The sequence below is a fragment of the Pelobates fuscus genome, chromosome 12 (assembly GCF_036172605.1).
Source record: "Pelobates fuscus isolate aPelFus1 chromosome 12, aPelFus1.pri, whole genome shotgun sequence".
NCBI classification, from domain to species: domain Eukaryota; kingdom Metazoa; phylum Chordata; class Amphibia; order Anura; family Pelobatidae; genus Pelobates; species Pelobates fuscus.
This window is the reverse complement of record NC_086328.1, coordinates 107229320-107247690: the sequence shown is the minus strand read 5'-3', so window position 1 is coordinate 107247690 and position 18371 is coordinate 107229320. Positions and strand designations below refer to the sequence as shown.

General features: G+C 41.7%; 1 protein-coding gene across 1 annotated transcript in view; it reads right to left on the bottom strand.

The window, feature by feature from the left end:
* The window catches only part of MICAL2 (microtubule associated monooxygenase, calponin and LIM domain containing 2), a 208706-nt gene that overhangs the window by 38291 nt on the left and 152044 nt on the right, over positions 1-18371 (bottom strand). The window contains exons 27-30 of the mRNA XM_063437516.1: positions 8368-8494; positions 5539-5716; positions 4364-4437; positions 3130-3216 (exon numbers count right to left, since the gene is read on the bottom strand). Coding sequence (XP_063293586.1) covers positions 3130-3216; positions 4364-4437; positions 5539-5716; positions 8368-8494 — 466 coding nt within the window. The remainder of the gene's footprint in view (positions 1-3129; positions 3217-4363; positions 4438-5538; positions 5717-8367; positions 8495-18371) is intronic.

Here is an 18371-nt window from a genome sequence, read left to right as displayed (position 1 = left end):
AGCTGGGGTCTCTACCGGGCAGTGACCCGATCTTTGTCTGTTTTCAGTTTAAAGCACAGATAGTGCAGTCAGAGGAGACATTGCTCTGTAATTTATATAAAATTTACATTTGTATCTGTTGCATAACATAACACAATAAATAACACTCTGGGGATGCACACCTGTAGCTCACGGTGAGATCATATAATATAATTGTGCTGTTGGAATGGGTCTGTCCATGTATGGTAACATGCAACAGTCGCATGTAAAGCCGCAGCTCCTTACGGTCAGCACAGGGAGCTATCAGCTTTTAACAGCTGTATTAACCTACAGTTGTGCTCAAAAGTTTGCACACCCTTGGCGAATTGGTAATATATGTACAATTTTTAAAGAAAACATGAGTGAGCAGGCAAAACACATTCTTTTAATTCTTATGGGATTCATATTCACCTGTCAGTTATAACAGAATGACACAATCATAAAACAAAGCATGGCAACAAAGAAAAAATTAAATGACCCTTGTTCAAAAATCTGCATACCCTTAGTTGTTAATACTGTGTACTGCCCCCTTTAGCATCAATGACAGCGTGCAGTCTATGAGGCCCCTTGCAGGTGGCATTCGTCTTGGCAAAATGCCTCCAGGTCATGCAAAGTCTTTAGTCGTCTTGCATGAACCGGATGTTTGAGATTTCCCCAGAGTGGCGCGATGATATTAAGGTCAGGAGACTGTAATGCCCACTCCAGAACCTTCAACTTTTACTGCTGTAACCACTGGTGGGGCCTTTAGAATTCATCCTCCCACCTGAAAACGTCAGTGAGCCACCACCATGCTTCACAGTGGGGATGGTATTCTTTTCACTATAGGCCTTGTTGATCCCTCTCCAAACAGAGCGATTATGGTTGTGACCATAAAGCTCTATTTTGGTTTCGTCACTCCAAATTACAGTGTGCCAGAAGGTGTTGTCGGGCATATTGTAACCAGGCTTTTTTGTGGCGTTGGCGCAGTAAAGGCTTCTTTCTGGCAACTCGACCATGCAGCTCATTTTTGTTCAAGTATCTTTGTATTGTGCTCCTTGAAACAACCACACCGTCTATTTCCAGGGCAGCCTGTATTTCTCCTGAGCTTACCTGTGTGTTTTTCTTTGTGTCCCGAACAATTCTTCTGTCAGTTGTGGCGGAAATCTTTCTTGGTCTACCTGACCTTGATTTGGTATCAAGAGATCCCTGAATTTTCCACTTCTTAATAAGTGATTGAACAGTACTGACTGGCATTTTCAAGGCTTTGGATATCTTTTTATATCCTTTCCCATCTTTATAAAGTTCCATTACCTTGTTACGCAGGTCTTTTCTGACAGTTCTTTTCTGCTCCCCATGGCACAGCATCTAGCCTGCTCAGTGCATCCACATGAGAGCTAACAAACTCATTGACTATTTATACACAGACACTAATTGCAATTTAAAAAACCACAGGTGTGGGAAATTGATCTTTAATTGCCATTTTTACCTGCGTGTGTCACCGTGTATGTCTGTAACAAGGCCAAACATTCAAGGGTATGTAAACTTTTGATCAGGGTTATTTGGGTGATTTCTGTTATCATTATGAGTTAAAAAAAACAGCCAAACAGCTATGTGATAATAAATGGCTTCATATGATCACTATCCTTCAATAAAATATATATTTTTTGCGTGATCAGTTGTATTTTAAAAATTATTGCCAAAATGTGTAAAACTTGGTGCCCTTTGTGATTCTCAGGCTCCCAAGCCACACCTTCAAAAGTTTGTCCATATTTTATAATCTGAATATATTGAATATACTGAAAATCTTAGGGGCAGACAATACACAGTGAGTTTTCTGAATAAAGAAAAATAGGGTGGAAAATTCTAATCTTGGAGCAAGAAGTGGACCATGCCATTGGTTTCTGTTGTGATTGCTCTAATTGTATAAATCACCCAATAATTATGATTACTGCAAGATGCTCCTCTGTATTAGTTACATAGATACAAACAATTCCATTGCAAGTGGGACAAAATAATGAATCAAACAAGGAGCTAGAGTCTGTGCACAGACCGGGCATGTTAACTTGGACTGCGTAAATTACAATTTAGATTGCAAGCTCTTATGCTGAATTATTTTTGCTACAAGTTGTATCCGCTAACACACAGTGTGCTGTGTAAAGGGTGGGCTGTGCTTTGTAAGGAACAGTTTGCATACATAATTAATTAGCGCCCCCACCTTGTGGATTGTTAGTACTACAGGAGCACCAAATCTAGTTTTTCAAATCCTATAAAATCCCATTCCCATCCTCCTTGTTCAGTCTACCTCTGGAGATGTGTTTTACTAACATCCAAACCCACTGGTACTATATCTTCATAAAACAATGGGGCTTAGTCACTGAACAGTGAACTGTGAAGAATTTAGATCAGACTTGACAAATCAGGGCCAACGTGTTTTTTAATGTACAGTTGAGAAGACATAGATATTTTGTTTAACTTGGCTTTTGTGTTCTCAAGTTACATAATCTCACTGTTTAGTGAATATGTCCCAATGTTATTATAATGGTAAACGTTATTATCAACAGTTAAAAGTATGAAATCCCTCTAGTTCCTCATTGCTGAATATCCATTCATTTATAGTTCTGGCAGGACCTGAGAAATCGTTGGACATAAGGAATATTGAAGATAATCAATCATATGGTACTAGAGCGCCCCCTATGGGTGAGTAAAATGCCTGGCAATCCAGCCCCATAACCAGAACAAGACTAGACTCAACACAGTCACTGTAAAGAAAATCACAAACAAGAAAAAAAAAAATATGTGCAGCAATGTATGCCAGTGTTAAGAATCTAACACATATTGACATCCAGTCAGTCACAATGTGGTACACAGCAAGCGCTACAATTATTGCGTAAGCAACCATTGAGGTCTATAATAGGAATCAACTCAACAAATGCTGCAGGACCTGCCAATAGATAATGTGGGCATCTGCACGGGGTCACATATACATCTTGGGCGTCTCTCTGTCTGGTGACTTGGGCGTGTGTCTGGTGACTAATGAGAAGGGTCTGCCCGCCACGATGGACAACTGCGAAGGAGCCACTTATAATTTAGGCAACCATTGCATGGATAATTTTCTCATTTCCCACTACTCACACTTAGAAAACATGTTCTTATCAGACAGAAGCCTTTTCCATCTCCGAAGCTTGCTGGAAGGGACCGTCTGACCAGTATGGCTTGTTGCTACAAAAGCAAAGAATTAATTACCGGTAAAAATTTAATTGGCTACATCATGTATGTACTTAAGAAAGTGCATGGGAACAACAACACTTGCTACGCTGTCTGCGTTAACCACTGGTAACTGATTCAAATTCATTACATACTACTTTGAGGTATCATGGTTTTGGTGCTTACACTGCCCCTACAATGCTAATTTATTTATTTCGGAACACTGTGAAGGAATTGTTGCTGTAATTAACTTGTTTGTATTATTTAGTAAATCTCAACTATATAAAAAATAAATAAATCTATTTCACAAAATGCTTCTTTCAACTAACATGTAGTACTATTGAAATGCCAGCAGAGGGCATCACTGACCAAGGAAAAAAAGATCATCCTAAAGGACTTTGACTGGTATCATTTCCCTCTGTGCCACCTGCGTTTCTTGCCCTCTGTGTTGCCCTGGAGAACAATTATTCATCCTCTACGTAGAAAAGCACAAATTGATCAAAGTAAATTTGGTCGAAATTAAAACGTAATTATTTACCACTTAATAATTAAAAGCAGCGATGACAAATGGCGAGGGTAAATATCACCTGGCACCTCCTGTTTTTTGTGAACAAATCCACAATTTGTAAGCAATGATTAGTGCATTGCGTTGTGCTTTCACTGCTTTTAATTTAATTCCGCTTTTACTTCTAAGAATAAAGAATCAAGTTTTAATTTTCAATCAAATTTATTTTGGAAATGTCCCTATTTGCTGTAAAAACTGCTCTCCTGCTCTCTCCAGATACCTGGAGAATAGTGAGCATCCTTTTTATGTGAATATTTACTAACAATTGCCCTGCCTGTCCATGGTTCAGTCCCTACCACCCTATACTCAACCAGAGGAGGGCTGGCAATGTGATCAGTGGGACACCAATATAGAAAGATGTGTGGCTGCTGCTTCAAAGCGCACAGTAATAAACACATTATGTCGCTATATTGTTTTATTAATTTTGTATTCTAGGCACTGCAGTTTTAATAATAAACACTGAATTACTATATGTAATATATAACATTATATTATTATGAAAGAGTGCGATAAGGTGCTGGTTTGGCCTCAGATTGGGTTATTTAATTGTAGTTGCCCCCCCCCCCCCCCAGTGTTCTTCTGTTCCTACGTACATACCATCAGTTTGTTTCCCGTTTATGTTCACAGAGCTGTCTGTTCTTTCAGAATAAGTTTCTTCCTCATTGTCTGAACTGGGAGATAATGTATAGCAATTAGAGAACTCACAATGGATCACTTCATTTTTACAGTCCGATCGATAACTGTTTCATATAGGCATTATCTATGCGACTTATCAGACCTCTAAGGGCATTATACACATGATATATCAGACCTCTCCGGGCATTATAAACATGATATATCAGACTCCACCGGGTATTATAAACATGATATGCCACCCCCACACCAGGCATTATAAACATGATATATATCAGACCCCACCAGGCATTATACACATGATATATCAGACCTCTCTGGGCATTATAAACATGATATATCAGACTCCACCGAGTATTATAAACATGATATGCCACCCCCACACCAGGCATTATAAACAAGATATATCAGACCCCACTGGGCATTATAAATATGATATGCCACCCTTACACCTGACATTATAAACATGATATATCAGACTCCACCGGGTATTATAAACATGATATGCCACCCCCACACCAGGCATTATAAACAAGATATATCAGACCCCACTGGGCATTATAAATATGATATGCCACCCTTACACCAGACATTATAAATATGATATGCCACCCTTACACCAGACATTATAAACATGATATATCAGACCTCACCGGGCTTTATAAACATGATATATCAGACCCCACTGGGCATTATAAACATGATATATTATAAACATGATATATTTGACCCTGCTGGCCATTATTTATGTGATTTATCAGATCCTATGGGCTTTATCTATGAGATTTATTAGACCCTATGGGCATTATAAACATGATCTATCAGACCCCATCTGACATTATAAACATGATATAAAAGACCCCCATCATGCATTATAGACAGGATATATCCCACATCAGCCATTATAAACCTGACCTATCTGACTCTGCTGGGTATTATCTATGTGATTTATTGGACCCTACTTGGCATTATAAACATGATATGCCACCCCCATACCGGGCAGGACCTGTCTGACCCTGCCGGGCATTATCTACACGATTTATTGGACCCAATAGGAATTATCCATATCGTGCAGGGACTGTATTAATACTGTGGGTAATATTTATGTTCTCACTAAACCAGATACTTTATATCATTACCTGCTATTGTCGCTGTGAACCATGACACGTACAGCCATGATGTTATTCTCTGCTGTCTCCTCCTCTGGCTCAATCGTTACCGACTTCCACTCAGTCGATACAGAGGAAAGTCTCCTCTTAATGGCATAGAAAAAGGAGTTGCTATCGCTTCTTGATTTCTTAGGTGAAATTGGTTCATCTACCACAAAAAAAGAAAACTGTTAAAAAATTCTGTGAATAAAATGGAGATATAAATTCAAACACTACGCACACTGACGTGTTAATTAAATGGGTAAGTAAGCCAAGGCAAGACAAAGACAAGTCACATATTAGCGGGTGCCATGCACACAATGTCGCGATATATGTTACGTTTCATGCGTTACAATACAAGATACATATTATGACATCAGCAGTAACTGTAGCAACATAGAGGAAGACGATGGATCTCCATTCTAGAGAGACACTGAACGTTATTTACCAACAAACAAGGAACGTTCAACTCAACATACTTACAAACCGTGTCGCAGGTCAGTCCTTGACAGCGCCCTCTCCTGCTTGGAACAGCCATGAGATAGGCGTTCCAGTATATGTACAAAACAGATGGACTGCGGAAACGTTGTGAGATTAGTAGAAGGATAAGTTCTACCGGTAAGTGATGTGACGGAATGTCCGCCTTATCTCATGGGAGTGAGTTAAACAGCACAAGACTTCTAGATAATGAAGACTTATATGCATGTATTTATTTAGGAATCACAACAGCCAGGCCTAACAGGCATATTAGCTTTATTGAGGTTATGCACTAAAAGATGAGCTGCAACACCTTGACCAGGTAATGCAGATATTGTAACCTAACAACTGCAAACTCCTACAATTATGGGTAAACGTTAAAAAGATGTGACAAGGCTGTCTGGTCCTTCAGTCTGTATTCGTCATAAGATCTCAGTATTAAATGGACATCATACAAAGTTTAAAGGTCAACGACTCGGTGAAGAACACACTCAAGGTTATTCCGCTAAATGGAAATTCTAGTAAGTTATCAGTAAATTTCAGTAAAGTTTTAGGACAAAACAGACAAAACAGGAGAACGGCTGACTTTTTTTTTTCAATTCCATTTCAATCTTAAATGTGCTATTATCTGATCAATTGAATTTTATGAAAGAGATCTTGAATTTGTGAACTATTCACTAACACTAGTTAATAGTTCACGTCCTGGTGTAACACGCGTGTCTCATTACATGGACTTTTCACCGTGATCCAAGTGACATCTTTCTGATGCGGTTTTGATACTTAGAATATTCATGGACAGGTAAATCTACACCTGGTTAATCTATTGGCCCCAACGCGTCAAATCTTTTAAAATGTCCAGACCTGTGTTCGAAACATAATATTTCATTGCAGCCTTATTGAATCATCATTACTAGAAAAGCAATTTTCAAATTCCGCCTACGCCGTTTGTAATCACCCTATTTCTGTACAGTGTTAATCTCTCCCAGTACAAACATGCTGGGTCTATGGCAGATTCTACCCCGAGAAGGCCATATCCTTCCAAAACAGTGGGTTATAAAAGTGTCCAATTATTTTTGAATATGGGCTGAAGAGGCTTAACCCCCTCTGTGCCAGAGAGAGCACTGGGTGGCTCGATGCCGGAAAATAAATTATGTTGAATTAATTTGCTGGATGCACAGTGACAATTATAATTTCTATGTGTTCATTAAAATCAGGATCATAAAGGAATTCCGTAAAACATAAAAAAATATAATACATTGTCAGAAGTGAGAAATGTACTGAAATATGTTTGTGAACATTACTGACTGGCTCCAATATTGGTTTTTATTGATTATTATTGCTTATCCTTCATGTGCATTGTGGGTACTAATTATTTACTGGATTCAATAATCTTTTATTTGCATTGAAAAATATATATATATAAAAAGAATTGCAATGACATCTTTATTCACTAATGTGTCAATTGTTGGGAATTCAAAGTGGACGTAAAGTAAATTCCAAATTTGAGGGCAAACAGTCTAAATGAAAACTTAGCGCACTTCGATAATTTTTCCAATTTAGCTATGTAGGTCTGATATTTGTAATTCACCTTAAATTATTGTTGAATTCATAACAATTCACTCTTATGAGCAAAAAAGGTAGATCTCCAGCTGTTTCAATACTACAACTCCCAGGATGCTATGGCCACGTATTGGGGTCTGCAGACATGTTACAGTTGGGGATCTATCTACCTTTTGGGCAACCCAACTTTAGAGATTAACCTTGTACGAGAATGGCTACAGAGTCTGTATCACAATTGATACAAAACTGTACCAGAACCCAAACCTTAAATACACACATTTGTTTTTCTGTGTTAACCTGAGGACATTAGGTTCCCCCCCCTTCCTTATTAGTATTTAGGGTCCCCACCCGCCGCTCGGGGGGGGGGGGGGGGGGCAGGGGGTAAGGACATTAGGTCCCCCCCCCTATTAGTATTTAGGGCCCCACCCACCGCTCAGGACTCTCCTTAGAACTTACTTACTGTGGCTAGTTTCCATATTTTATTCTATATATATTGAAGCACAGACGTGTGCACATATATATATATTTAGACCTTAGTTTTCTCGGAGTGACATACTTTAGTATCTACACAGGTAGTTCGATATACGCAGCTAATTGGTTATGACTAGCAAAGCTATACATTGTGTCACCATATGCTTTGGTGAATATCTGACTATACTATTTACCTGCTTATTGATTACCTGTTTTTTAATGCATTGTACATGAACACTAACACCACTGTATATAAGGTTTTTTCACTTTGTGTTATTTCAATCAATAACATTTTTTTTATTTTTCATTTACCTTCCAGTCTGGTGGTAAGCTGGCATCCCTTTGTGTTTAGACTACATCCCAGTCCCCATAGTATACCATTTTCTCTTTCATTCACATAGTTCCCCCGTTCATTGGTGTACCATTTTAGACCATTTGGCTCGATTTAATTTTCCAGTCTTATGTTTAATTAATTTATTAATATTTAGTCACTTAGACTCTCCTGAGTTTTTGGGAAGTCAGAGAGTTTTCTGTATAAACTAATTCTATAAACTTATTCTATCTAAAAATTTAAAAGAGAATACTATTTTCACATGAAATCAGTGAAATTTATTGAGGGTTTAAAAATATCTCCACGCAAAAATAACTCTCTCCCTTCCCGAAAATATAATCCTTAAGCTAGCTTCCTGTGATTCATTTTTTCTTACAGGACAAGACAGACACACTAATACAAGGCCAGACAGTATACTATTTAAAACTACTCCCACAGCACTCATCCACGAGGGGTCTGTCTGTGTGTGGGCAAAGAGAGGAGCAGTATGGTACACTAAGCATCATGGATAATGCTGGACCTGGAGTCTGAGTGCAAGATGACCGCTATCCCTGGTGATATATCGAAATGATATCTGCAGTCTATGGAGAATTGTGTCTATTTCCAGGTCTATTTGATAGAACATTTGAACATACAGAGATGAGATTGACATATTTAAATACCCTGCATAAATGGCACATGGCTCATAAAACCATACCCCCAAAGAGGGAAACTTACATTTTGGGGGTGTAAGTGGGGGTGAGGCCAGGGGTGGGCTGTTCTGAGTGTCTGTGGTTGTTTGGGCGGAACTGTTCTGAGAAATGTTAGACTTACTAAAAACAATTTATGCAACTAAAATGTAATTTTGAATAAGAACAATGCATCTTATATTGACACATTTATTGCAGTTTAAAGGGACACTATAGTCACCCAGACCACTTCAGCTCAATGAAGTGGTCTATGTGCCATGTCCCTCTAGGATTAACCCAGCAGCTTCTCTGAAACTGCTATGTTTACATTTGGGGTTAAGCCAGCCTCTAGTGGCTGTCTTCCGGACAGCTTCTAGAGGCACATCTGAAAAATGCTTCTGAAAAATGCTTTCCTATGGACACTTTGAATGCGCGAGCGGCACTGCCGTGCATGTGCATTACGCTCCGCTGACGTCAGACGGGGGTGCTGATGTTGGCGGGGAGGAGAGGTAAGGGAGCCCGGCGGTGGAAGAAGGTGAGTAACTGAAGGGTTTTTAACCCCTTCAGCACCACGCGAGTGGGACCCTGAGGGTGGGGGCACCCTCAGGGTACTATAGTGTCAGGAAAACCGATTTGTTTTCCTGACACTATAGTGATCCTTTAAAGACACATTACTGTGAGTATTATTGCTATGGAGCTAAGTTATACACCCAGACACACCAACAATATGGAGCTCATAGAAAACAGGGACATTGGGAGAGGGATTTAGGTCTAAAATAGGGACTGTACCTCCTGAATAGGGAAACTTGGGAGGTATGTAAAACTGTAATGAACACATCTAAAACAGGGGCCACATGATGTGCACCTGAAATCAGGCTTGAGTCACCAAAATACTGCACTCAAACTTGTGCCAATGATTAGTCTGTTCTCACATTACAGCAAATCTCCATCACTTTCACCTGGTCAAGTCAGCAATTAGCTAATGGATAATGGCATGGATTGGTGTGCCAAAAGGAGTAAGAATTATTGAAATGACGATTTAGTAGTATAGTCTGTTGACAATAGTGATAAGATGGTATTATTGAGGATCTGGTGGTACGGTCTGTTGTTCCAATAGTGATAAGATGGTTTTAGGGAGGACCTGGTGGTACAGTCTGTTATTCCAATATTGATACGATGGTATTAGTGAGGATCTGGTGGTACGGTCTGTTGTTCCAATAGTGATAAGATGGTATTAGTGAGGACCTGGTGGTACGGTCTGTTGTTCCAATAGTGATAAGATGGTATTAGTGAGGACCTGGTGGTACAGTCTTTTGTTCCAATAGTGATAAGATGGTATTAGTGAGGACCTGGTGGTACAGTCTGTTGTTCCAATAGTGATAAGATGGTATTAGTGAGGACCTGGTGTTATAGACTGTTGTTCAACTAGAGATAAGAGGGTTTTAAGGAGGACCTGGTGGTACAGTCTGTTATTCCAATAGTGATACGATGGTATTAGTGAGGACCTGGTGGTACAGTCTGTTGTTCCAATAGTGATAAGATGGTATTAGTGAGGATCTGCTGGTACGGTCTGTTATTCCAATAGTGATAATATGGTATTAGTGAGGATCTGGTGGTACGGTCTGTTGTTCCAATAGTGATACGATGGTATTAGTGAGGATCTGGTGGTACGGTCTGTTGTTCCAATAGTGATAAGATGGTATTAGTGAGTATCTGGTGGTACAGTCCGTTATTCCAATAGTGATAAGATGGTATTAGTGAAGATCTGGTGGTACAGTCTGTTGTTCCAATACTGATAAGCTGGTATTAGTGAGGACCTATTGGTATAGTCTGTTGTTCCAATAGTGATACGATGGTATTAGTGAGGGTCTGGTATTATAGCCTGTTGTTCCAATAGTGATAAGATGGTATATGTGAGGACCTGTTGGTATAGTCTGTTGTTCCAATAGTGATAAGCTGGTATTAGTGAGGACCTATTGGTATAGTCTGTTGTTCCAATAGTGATAAGCTGGTATTAGGGAGGATCTGGTGGTATAGTCTGTTGTTCCAATAGTGATAAGCTGGTATTAGTGAGGACCTATTGGTATAGTCTGTTGTTCCAATAGTGATAAGCTGGTATTAGGGAGGATCTGGTGGTATAGTCTGTTATTCCAATAGTGATACGATGGTATTAGTGAGGATCTGGTGGTACGGTCTGTTGTTCCAATAGTGATAAGATGGTATTAGTGAGGATCTGGTGGTACAGTCTGTTGTTCCAATAGTGATACGATGGTATTAGTGAGGATCTGGTGGCACAGTCTGTTGTTCCAATAGTGATACGATGGTATTAGTGAGGATCTGGTGGTACGGTCTGTTGTTCCAATAGTGATATGATGGTATTAGTGAGGATCTGGTGGTACGGTCTGTTGTTCCAATAGTGATAAGCTGGTATTAGTGAGGACCTATTGGTATAGTCTGTTGTTCCAATAGTGATAAGCTGGTATTAGGGAGGATCTGGTGGTATAGTCTGTTATGCCAATAGTGATAAAATGGTATTACTGAAGATCTGGTGGTACAGTCTGTTGTTCCAATAGTGATAAGCTGGTATTAGTGAGGACCTATTGGTATAGTCTGTTGTTCCAATAGTGATAAGATGGTATTAGTTAGGATCTGGTGTTATAGCCTGTTGTTCCAATAGTGATAAGATGGTATAAGTGAGGACCTGTTGGTATAGTCTGTTGTTCCAATAGTGATAAGCTGGTATTAGTGAGGACCTATTGGTATAGTCTGTTGTTCCAATAGTGATAAGCTGGTATTAGTGAGGACCTATTGGTATAGTCTGTTGTTCCAATAGTGATAAGCTGGTATTAGGGAGGATCTGGTGGTATAGTCTGTTGTTCCAATAGTGATACGATGGTATTAGTGAGGATCTGGTGGTACGGTCTGTTGTTCCAATAGTGATAAGATGGTATTAGTGAGGATCTGGTGCTACAGTCTGTTGTTCCAATAGTGATAAGATGGTATTAGTGAGGACCTATTGGTATAGTCTGTTGTTCCAATAGTGATAAGCTGGTATTAGGGAGGATCTGGTGGTATAGCCTGTTGAACCGTCAAGAATGAAACAATGCCTTAATTAGGGTAGCAAGCGGTCAGGTCGGGCAGCACATTTTCATAAATGGAGCATATTTTCATAAATGGAAAACAGGCCATAGGCCAAATACCAGGAAGACAATATGTATATTAAGCAAAAACAAAAAGGGACAACTTGTATGAACAGAGCACAGTATCCCTGAGCAGGGAGGACTCTTAGGACTCTATAGGAACTATACTCCCTACGTCATATTCACATCACCAACATGACCCCTCTGACATCCACTCCCTCTTCACCTTTCAGATGCACATGGCTAGGCACTCGCAGGCATAGAGAACACGGTGGCATGAGGATCGAGCCGCAACCTACCAATCGAAACGCAAATCGAGGAATCCTGCTGAATGCCATGCGCATACTTCTGTCCATCAGAAGTACAGACCTCATGGAGGGCACAACCATACCGGCAGCCACCGACGATCCATAGCCTGGCGTCCTGCAGCATGGGAGCGTGAGGTGTGCGAAGAGCAGAGCAGGGACCTGATATTAGTGAGGATTTAACATTGCACCCAGCATTTGGTCAGAACTAGAGGCTGGTTTCTCTCTGATAGTTACTATAAGGCGGCAGCCGCTCCCATAGCATGGCTTTATAGGAGTTTATACAGATTATTTGCTCTCACTGGGTTCACTGAGTAATGACAGAAAATTCATTTATCACTCTCCGCTTGCACGCTACGGCGAACGTCACACTTGGATCCCAATCAAGCTTTGTTATCTAAACATTAAACATCAAGTTTACACTTGTCTGGAATCCAATAAATATGGCGTGATCTCTGACTTCTGGTTTCAGGAGCATCTCCTCACAGAGAAACTGCACGTCTAAAATTAAAGGACCACTCTAGTGCCAGGAAAACATACTCGTTTTCCTGGCACTAGAGTGCCCTGAGGGTGCCCCGACCCTCAGGGACCCCCTCCCGCCCGGCTCTGGAAAGGGGAAAAGGGTTAAAACTTACCTTTTTCCAGCGCTGGGCGGGGAGCTCTCCTCCTGCTCTCCTCCTCCGATCCGCCTCTTCTCCTCCCCGTCGGCTGAATGCGCACGCGCGGCAAGAGCTGCGCGCGCATTCAGCCGGTCACATAGGAAAGCATTCATAATGCTTTCCTATGGACGCTGGCGTGCTCTCACTGTGAAAATCACAGTGAGAAGCACGCAAGCGCCTCTAGCGGCTGTCAATGAGACAGCCACTAGAGGACATAGGGGGAAGGCTTAACCCATTCATAAACATAGCAGTTTCTCTGAAACTGCTGTTTATGAAAAAATGGGTTAACCCTAAAAGGACCTGGCACCCAGACCACTTCATTAAGCTGAAGTGGTCTGGGTGCCTAGAGTGGTCCTTTAATCTTCCTCTGTTTTCCAAAGCAATAAATCATACGGGTCCATGTTTCGGAGATACAGCACGGCCACCCTACCATACGTAGTCTTAAGACTTCATGACACAGTTTATTAGATCCGGGCCCTCTATATGACTCCACAGAATTCTCTGTATTAGACACATTGTGTTAACACTTTGTGTTCCACGGTTACCATGACACATGGTGGAACACATAGTTCAAGGGTTAGACACACATTACCTAAATCCAGTTACAGACAACATTTAAACAAACTTTACAATCATTCACATTTCCCAATGAGAACAATAAACATTGTTTTAACCAATTTTATCACCTGAGATTTGTAAAATATCGTGCATTCGCTGTTTCGTCATTCATTTTCTGACCAATTGTGATCTCTCTTTTGTAAAACATTTTGCGATCGGGTTTGTAAAACAGTTTGTGATCTGTTTTGTGAAGTTTATGATCACATTAGTGTCACGCTGTGCGATCTCTCTGTTTAACCCGTTTTATGTAACAGAACAAAAGGACAATTTTCTAACTTGCTGTTTAATTAAAAAAATAAATTTAAAAAATCTCAATCTTTTTTGGGGCAGAATACGGTACCCTACTTCTGGAAGCCACAACGCACACATAACTGAAAAATGAAGCAAATAGTCACGTAAAAACTCAACCTGCTCGCAGAGAACGGACATATAGCATCATCGGATTAGGTCTGCATGATATCATAATCGAGAGGAACCAACAAGCTAATATTCTCCTTTGGGCACATGTGTTGTCTCAGCAAGAAGTTGGTGTTAATCCTTAGGTGTCATTCTTTCTAAAGCCACGTGTGGCATTTAGTCACTTGCCAAGAGTGCAGAGTATCCCCTGACAGCCAAGGAGCCGCTAATAATTTAGGACGCTCCATTTCGCAATTAGTATCTGAGACATGTTCCGTTACTTCTGCCTCTCGAATTTCACAAAAACAAAATGCTTTACCAGTCACATGCACTATTGTCTTAGAAAATCTGCTCTAAATACTTAATAATGCATCAATGCAACATTATAAGTACATTAAATGACCTCCATGCATACCAGGGCTTTAACTACAGTTGCAAGAAAAAGTATGTGAACCCTTTGGAATGATATGGATTTCTGCACAAATTGGTCATAAAATGTGATCTGATCATCATCTAAGTCACAACAATAGACAATCACAGTCTGCTTAAACTAACAACACACAAAGAATGAAATGTTGCCATGTTTTTATTGAACACACCATGTAAACATTCACAGTGCAGGTGGAAAAAGTATGTGAACCCTTGGATTTAATAACTGGTTGAACCTCCTTTGGCAGCAATAACTTCAACCAAACGTTTCCTGTAGTTGCAGATCAGACGTGCACAACGGACAGGAGTGATTCTTAAACATTCCTCTTTTCAGAACTGTTTCAGTTCAGCAATATTCTTGGGATGTCTGGTGTGAATCGCTTTCTTGAGGTCATGCCACAGCATCTCAATCGGGTTGAGGTCAGGACTGTCAGGGCTCCGCGGGCAGCTGTGAGGGAAGGCTGCAATCCTCTCGCAGCACTCACCCTCGGTCCGTCGCCGCCCGCGGTCCACTCTCCCCTTACCGGTCAGCGAGCGGCATCCTCTCCCCTTGACACGCCGCTCGCGTCCTCCTCTCCTCCTCCCAGCGGCAGCATGTCTAACACTGCATGCTGGGAGCCGGCACTGATATCTGAACGCCGGGGTCACTCACGTGACCCGGCATTAAAGCTACAGCGCAACAATCACAGTGGGGGGTATAGATATCCCCCACGTGTGATTGTTAATTCTGATTGGAAGTTATCCAATCAGAATTAAGATAAGGATATAAATACTTACCTTTCCTGTCTCTCAGTGCCCTGTTGTGGTCTTTGCTTGCTAGTATTCATACTGAACTTGTGTTTTCTGGTTACGTACTCTCTGGCTTGTTAATCTGACTTTGTGACTTTCTCCTACGCTTTGACCTCGGCTTGTTTCTCGTTATTCTGTCTTCTGGTTCCCCTTACTCGGCTTGTCTCCTGACTATTCTGTGTGTGCTTAGCCCGGCCACTCTAAGGTCCGGTACTGCACCTTTTCTGTGTGTGTGTGTGTTGGCGTGTTGGGTTCCCCGAATCGTGACAAGGACTCTGACTGGGCCACTTCAGAATGCGTATTTTCTTCTGTTTAAGCCATTCTGTTGTTGATTTACTTCTATGCTTTGGGTCATTGTCCTGTTGCAACACCCATCTTCTGTTGAGCTTCAGCTGGTAGACAGATGGCCTTACGTTCTCCTGCAAAATGTCTTGATAAACTTGGGAATTCATTTTTCCTTCGATGATAGCAATCCATCCAGGCGCTGACGCAGTAAAGCAGCCCCAAACCATGATGCCCCCACCACCATACTTCACTGTTGGGATGAGGTTTTGTTGTTGGTGTGCTGTGCCTCTTTTTCGCCACACATAGTGTTGTGTGTTTCTTCCAAACAACTCAACTTTGGTTTCATCTGTCCACAGAATATTTTGCAAGTACTGCTGTGGAACATCCAGGTGCTCTTGTGCAAACTGTAAATGTGCAGCAATGTTTTGTTTGGACAGCAGTGGCTTCCTCTGTGGTATCCTCCCATGAAATACATTCTTGTTTAGTGTTTTACGTATTGTAGATTCGCTAACAGGGATGTTAGCATTTGCCAGTCACTTTTGTAAGTCTTTAGCTGACACTCTAGGATTCTTCTTCACCTCATTGAGTAGTCTGCGCTGTGCTCTTGCAGTCATTTTTACAGGACGGCCACTCCTAGGGAGAGTAGCAGCAGTGCTGAACTTTCTCCATTTATAGACAATTTGTCTTACCGTGGACTAATGAACAGCAAGGCTTTTGGAGATACTTTTATAACCCTTTCCAGATTTATGCAAGTCAACAAATTCTTAATCGTAGGTCTTCTGAGAGCTCTTTTGTGCGAGGCATCATTCACATGAGGCAATGCTTCTTGTGAAAAGCAAACCCAGAACTGGTGTGTGTTTTTTATAGGGCAGGGCAGCTATAACCAACACCTCCAATCTCATCTCATTGATTGGACTCCAGTTGGCTGACATCTCACTCCAATTAGCTCTTGGAGATGTCATTAGTCTAGGGGTTCACATACTTTTTCCACCTGCATTGTGAATGTTTACATGGTGTGTTCAATAAAAACATGGCAACATTTCATTCTGTGTGTGTTATTAGTTTAAGCAGACTGTGCTTGTCTATTGTTGTGACTTAGATGATGATCAGATCACATTTTATGACCAATTTGTGCAGAAATCCATATCATTCCAAAGGGTTCACATACTTTTTCTTGCAACTGTAGATAGACTGTGTATAAAACACAATTTTCTTAATTCTAAAATATCTGGGGTTTGTTGACTAAACAGAGAGTTTTGCTCAGCGTCCTCTAAATTGATCAGTGGAAATTCACTGAACTCTGAATTTGGAAAAACTGACTTGGAAAATAAACATTTTGGGTCAAAGTAGCTGTTCCCAGTATTTTGGTTTAACATATTACATTTGCTTTGAATTCTGAACAATTCACACATTGGCACATATTATATATTATAGTATTTTAAAGCGGCACTGTCATGCCGAACTTACCTTTCCTCAATCTCTTCCTCTTCTCCCCCTCTCTCGGGATCTGTTATTCATTTCTTCCATTCTTCTTTAGTTTTCTTTAAAATCATAAGACAAAGTAGGGACTCTGTCTTATGGAGGATTCCTCCGCTTGACCAGCTCTGACCAGCGGAGGAGCAAAGTGTGCTTCATTTCCGCTGGTCACAGCAATTTTCCCATGATCCCTAGCTTTCCTCCCTGTTCCCACAATGCTTCCTGTCAGTATTGCCGAAAGTCCTGTCACTTAGACAGAACGCCGGCAAAACTGCCGAATTGCATCCTAACAGAATGAGAAGAGTTTCTCCATTGGTGTTAGGATGCAATTCGGTACTTTGTTCGGATCGGAATTTCATTCAAATGAATGAAACTCCGATCCTATTCATTGCTGTGGCTGCATCTTGCAGCCGCTTAGTAGATAACTCCCTAATTCCCACGGTATCAGGGAGCTATCTACTAAAAGGCTGAAAGACCTGAATTGGTCTTTCAGCCAAATTTACTAACACCAAGTAAAAATGACTTGGTATTAGTAAATAATATGCCCCTACTCGCTATACCGCGAGTAGGGGCATGTCTAGTAAGCAGTGAGCAGCCTGTGGCTGCTCACTGTAGAAAAAAAAAAAAAATATTGCCCCCCACCCCTAAATGACGGGTGGGGGCCGTTAAGTAAAATAAGGGAGGGAGACCTATTGTCCCCCCCCCGGCCCCCACCCCTGAGCGGTGGGTGGGGGCCATAAAGATAATGAGGGGGGGGGACCTACTGTCCTCCCCCCCCGGCCCCCACCCCTGGGCGGCGGGTGGGGGCCATAATGTTAATAAAGGGGGGGGGACCTACTGTCCTCCCCCCGGCCCCCATCCCTGGGCGGCGGGTGGGGGCCATAATAGTAGCAGGGGGGGGGGGACCTACTGTCCGGCCCCCACCCCTGGCCGGCGGGTGGGGGCCATAATGGTAATAAGAGGGGGGGGACCTACTGTCCACCCCCCCCCCCGGCCCCCACCCCTGGGCGGCGGGTGGGGGCCATAATAATAGTAGGGGGGGGGGGACCTACTGTCCTCCCCCCGGCCCCCACCCCTGGCCGGCGGGTGGGGGCCATAATAGTAATAGGGGGGGGGGGACCTACTGTCCTCCCCCCCCCAGGCCCCCACCCCTGGGCGGCGGGTGGGGGCCATAATAGTAGTAGGGGGGGGGGACCTACTGTCCTCCCCCCCGGCCCCCA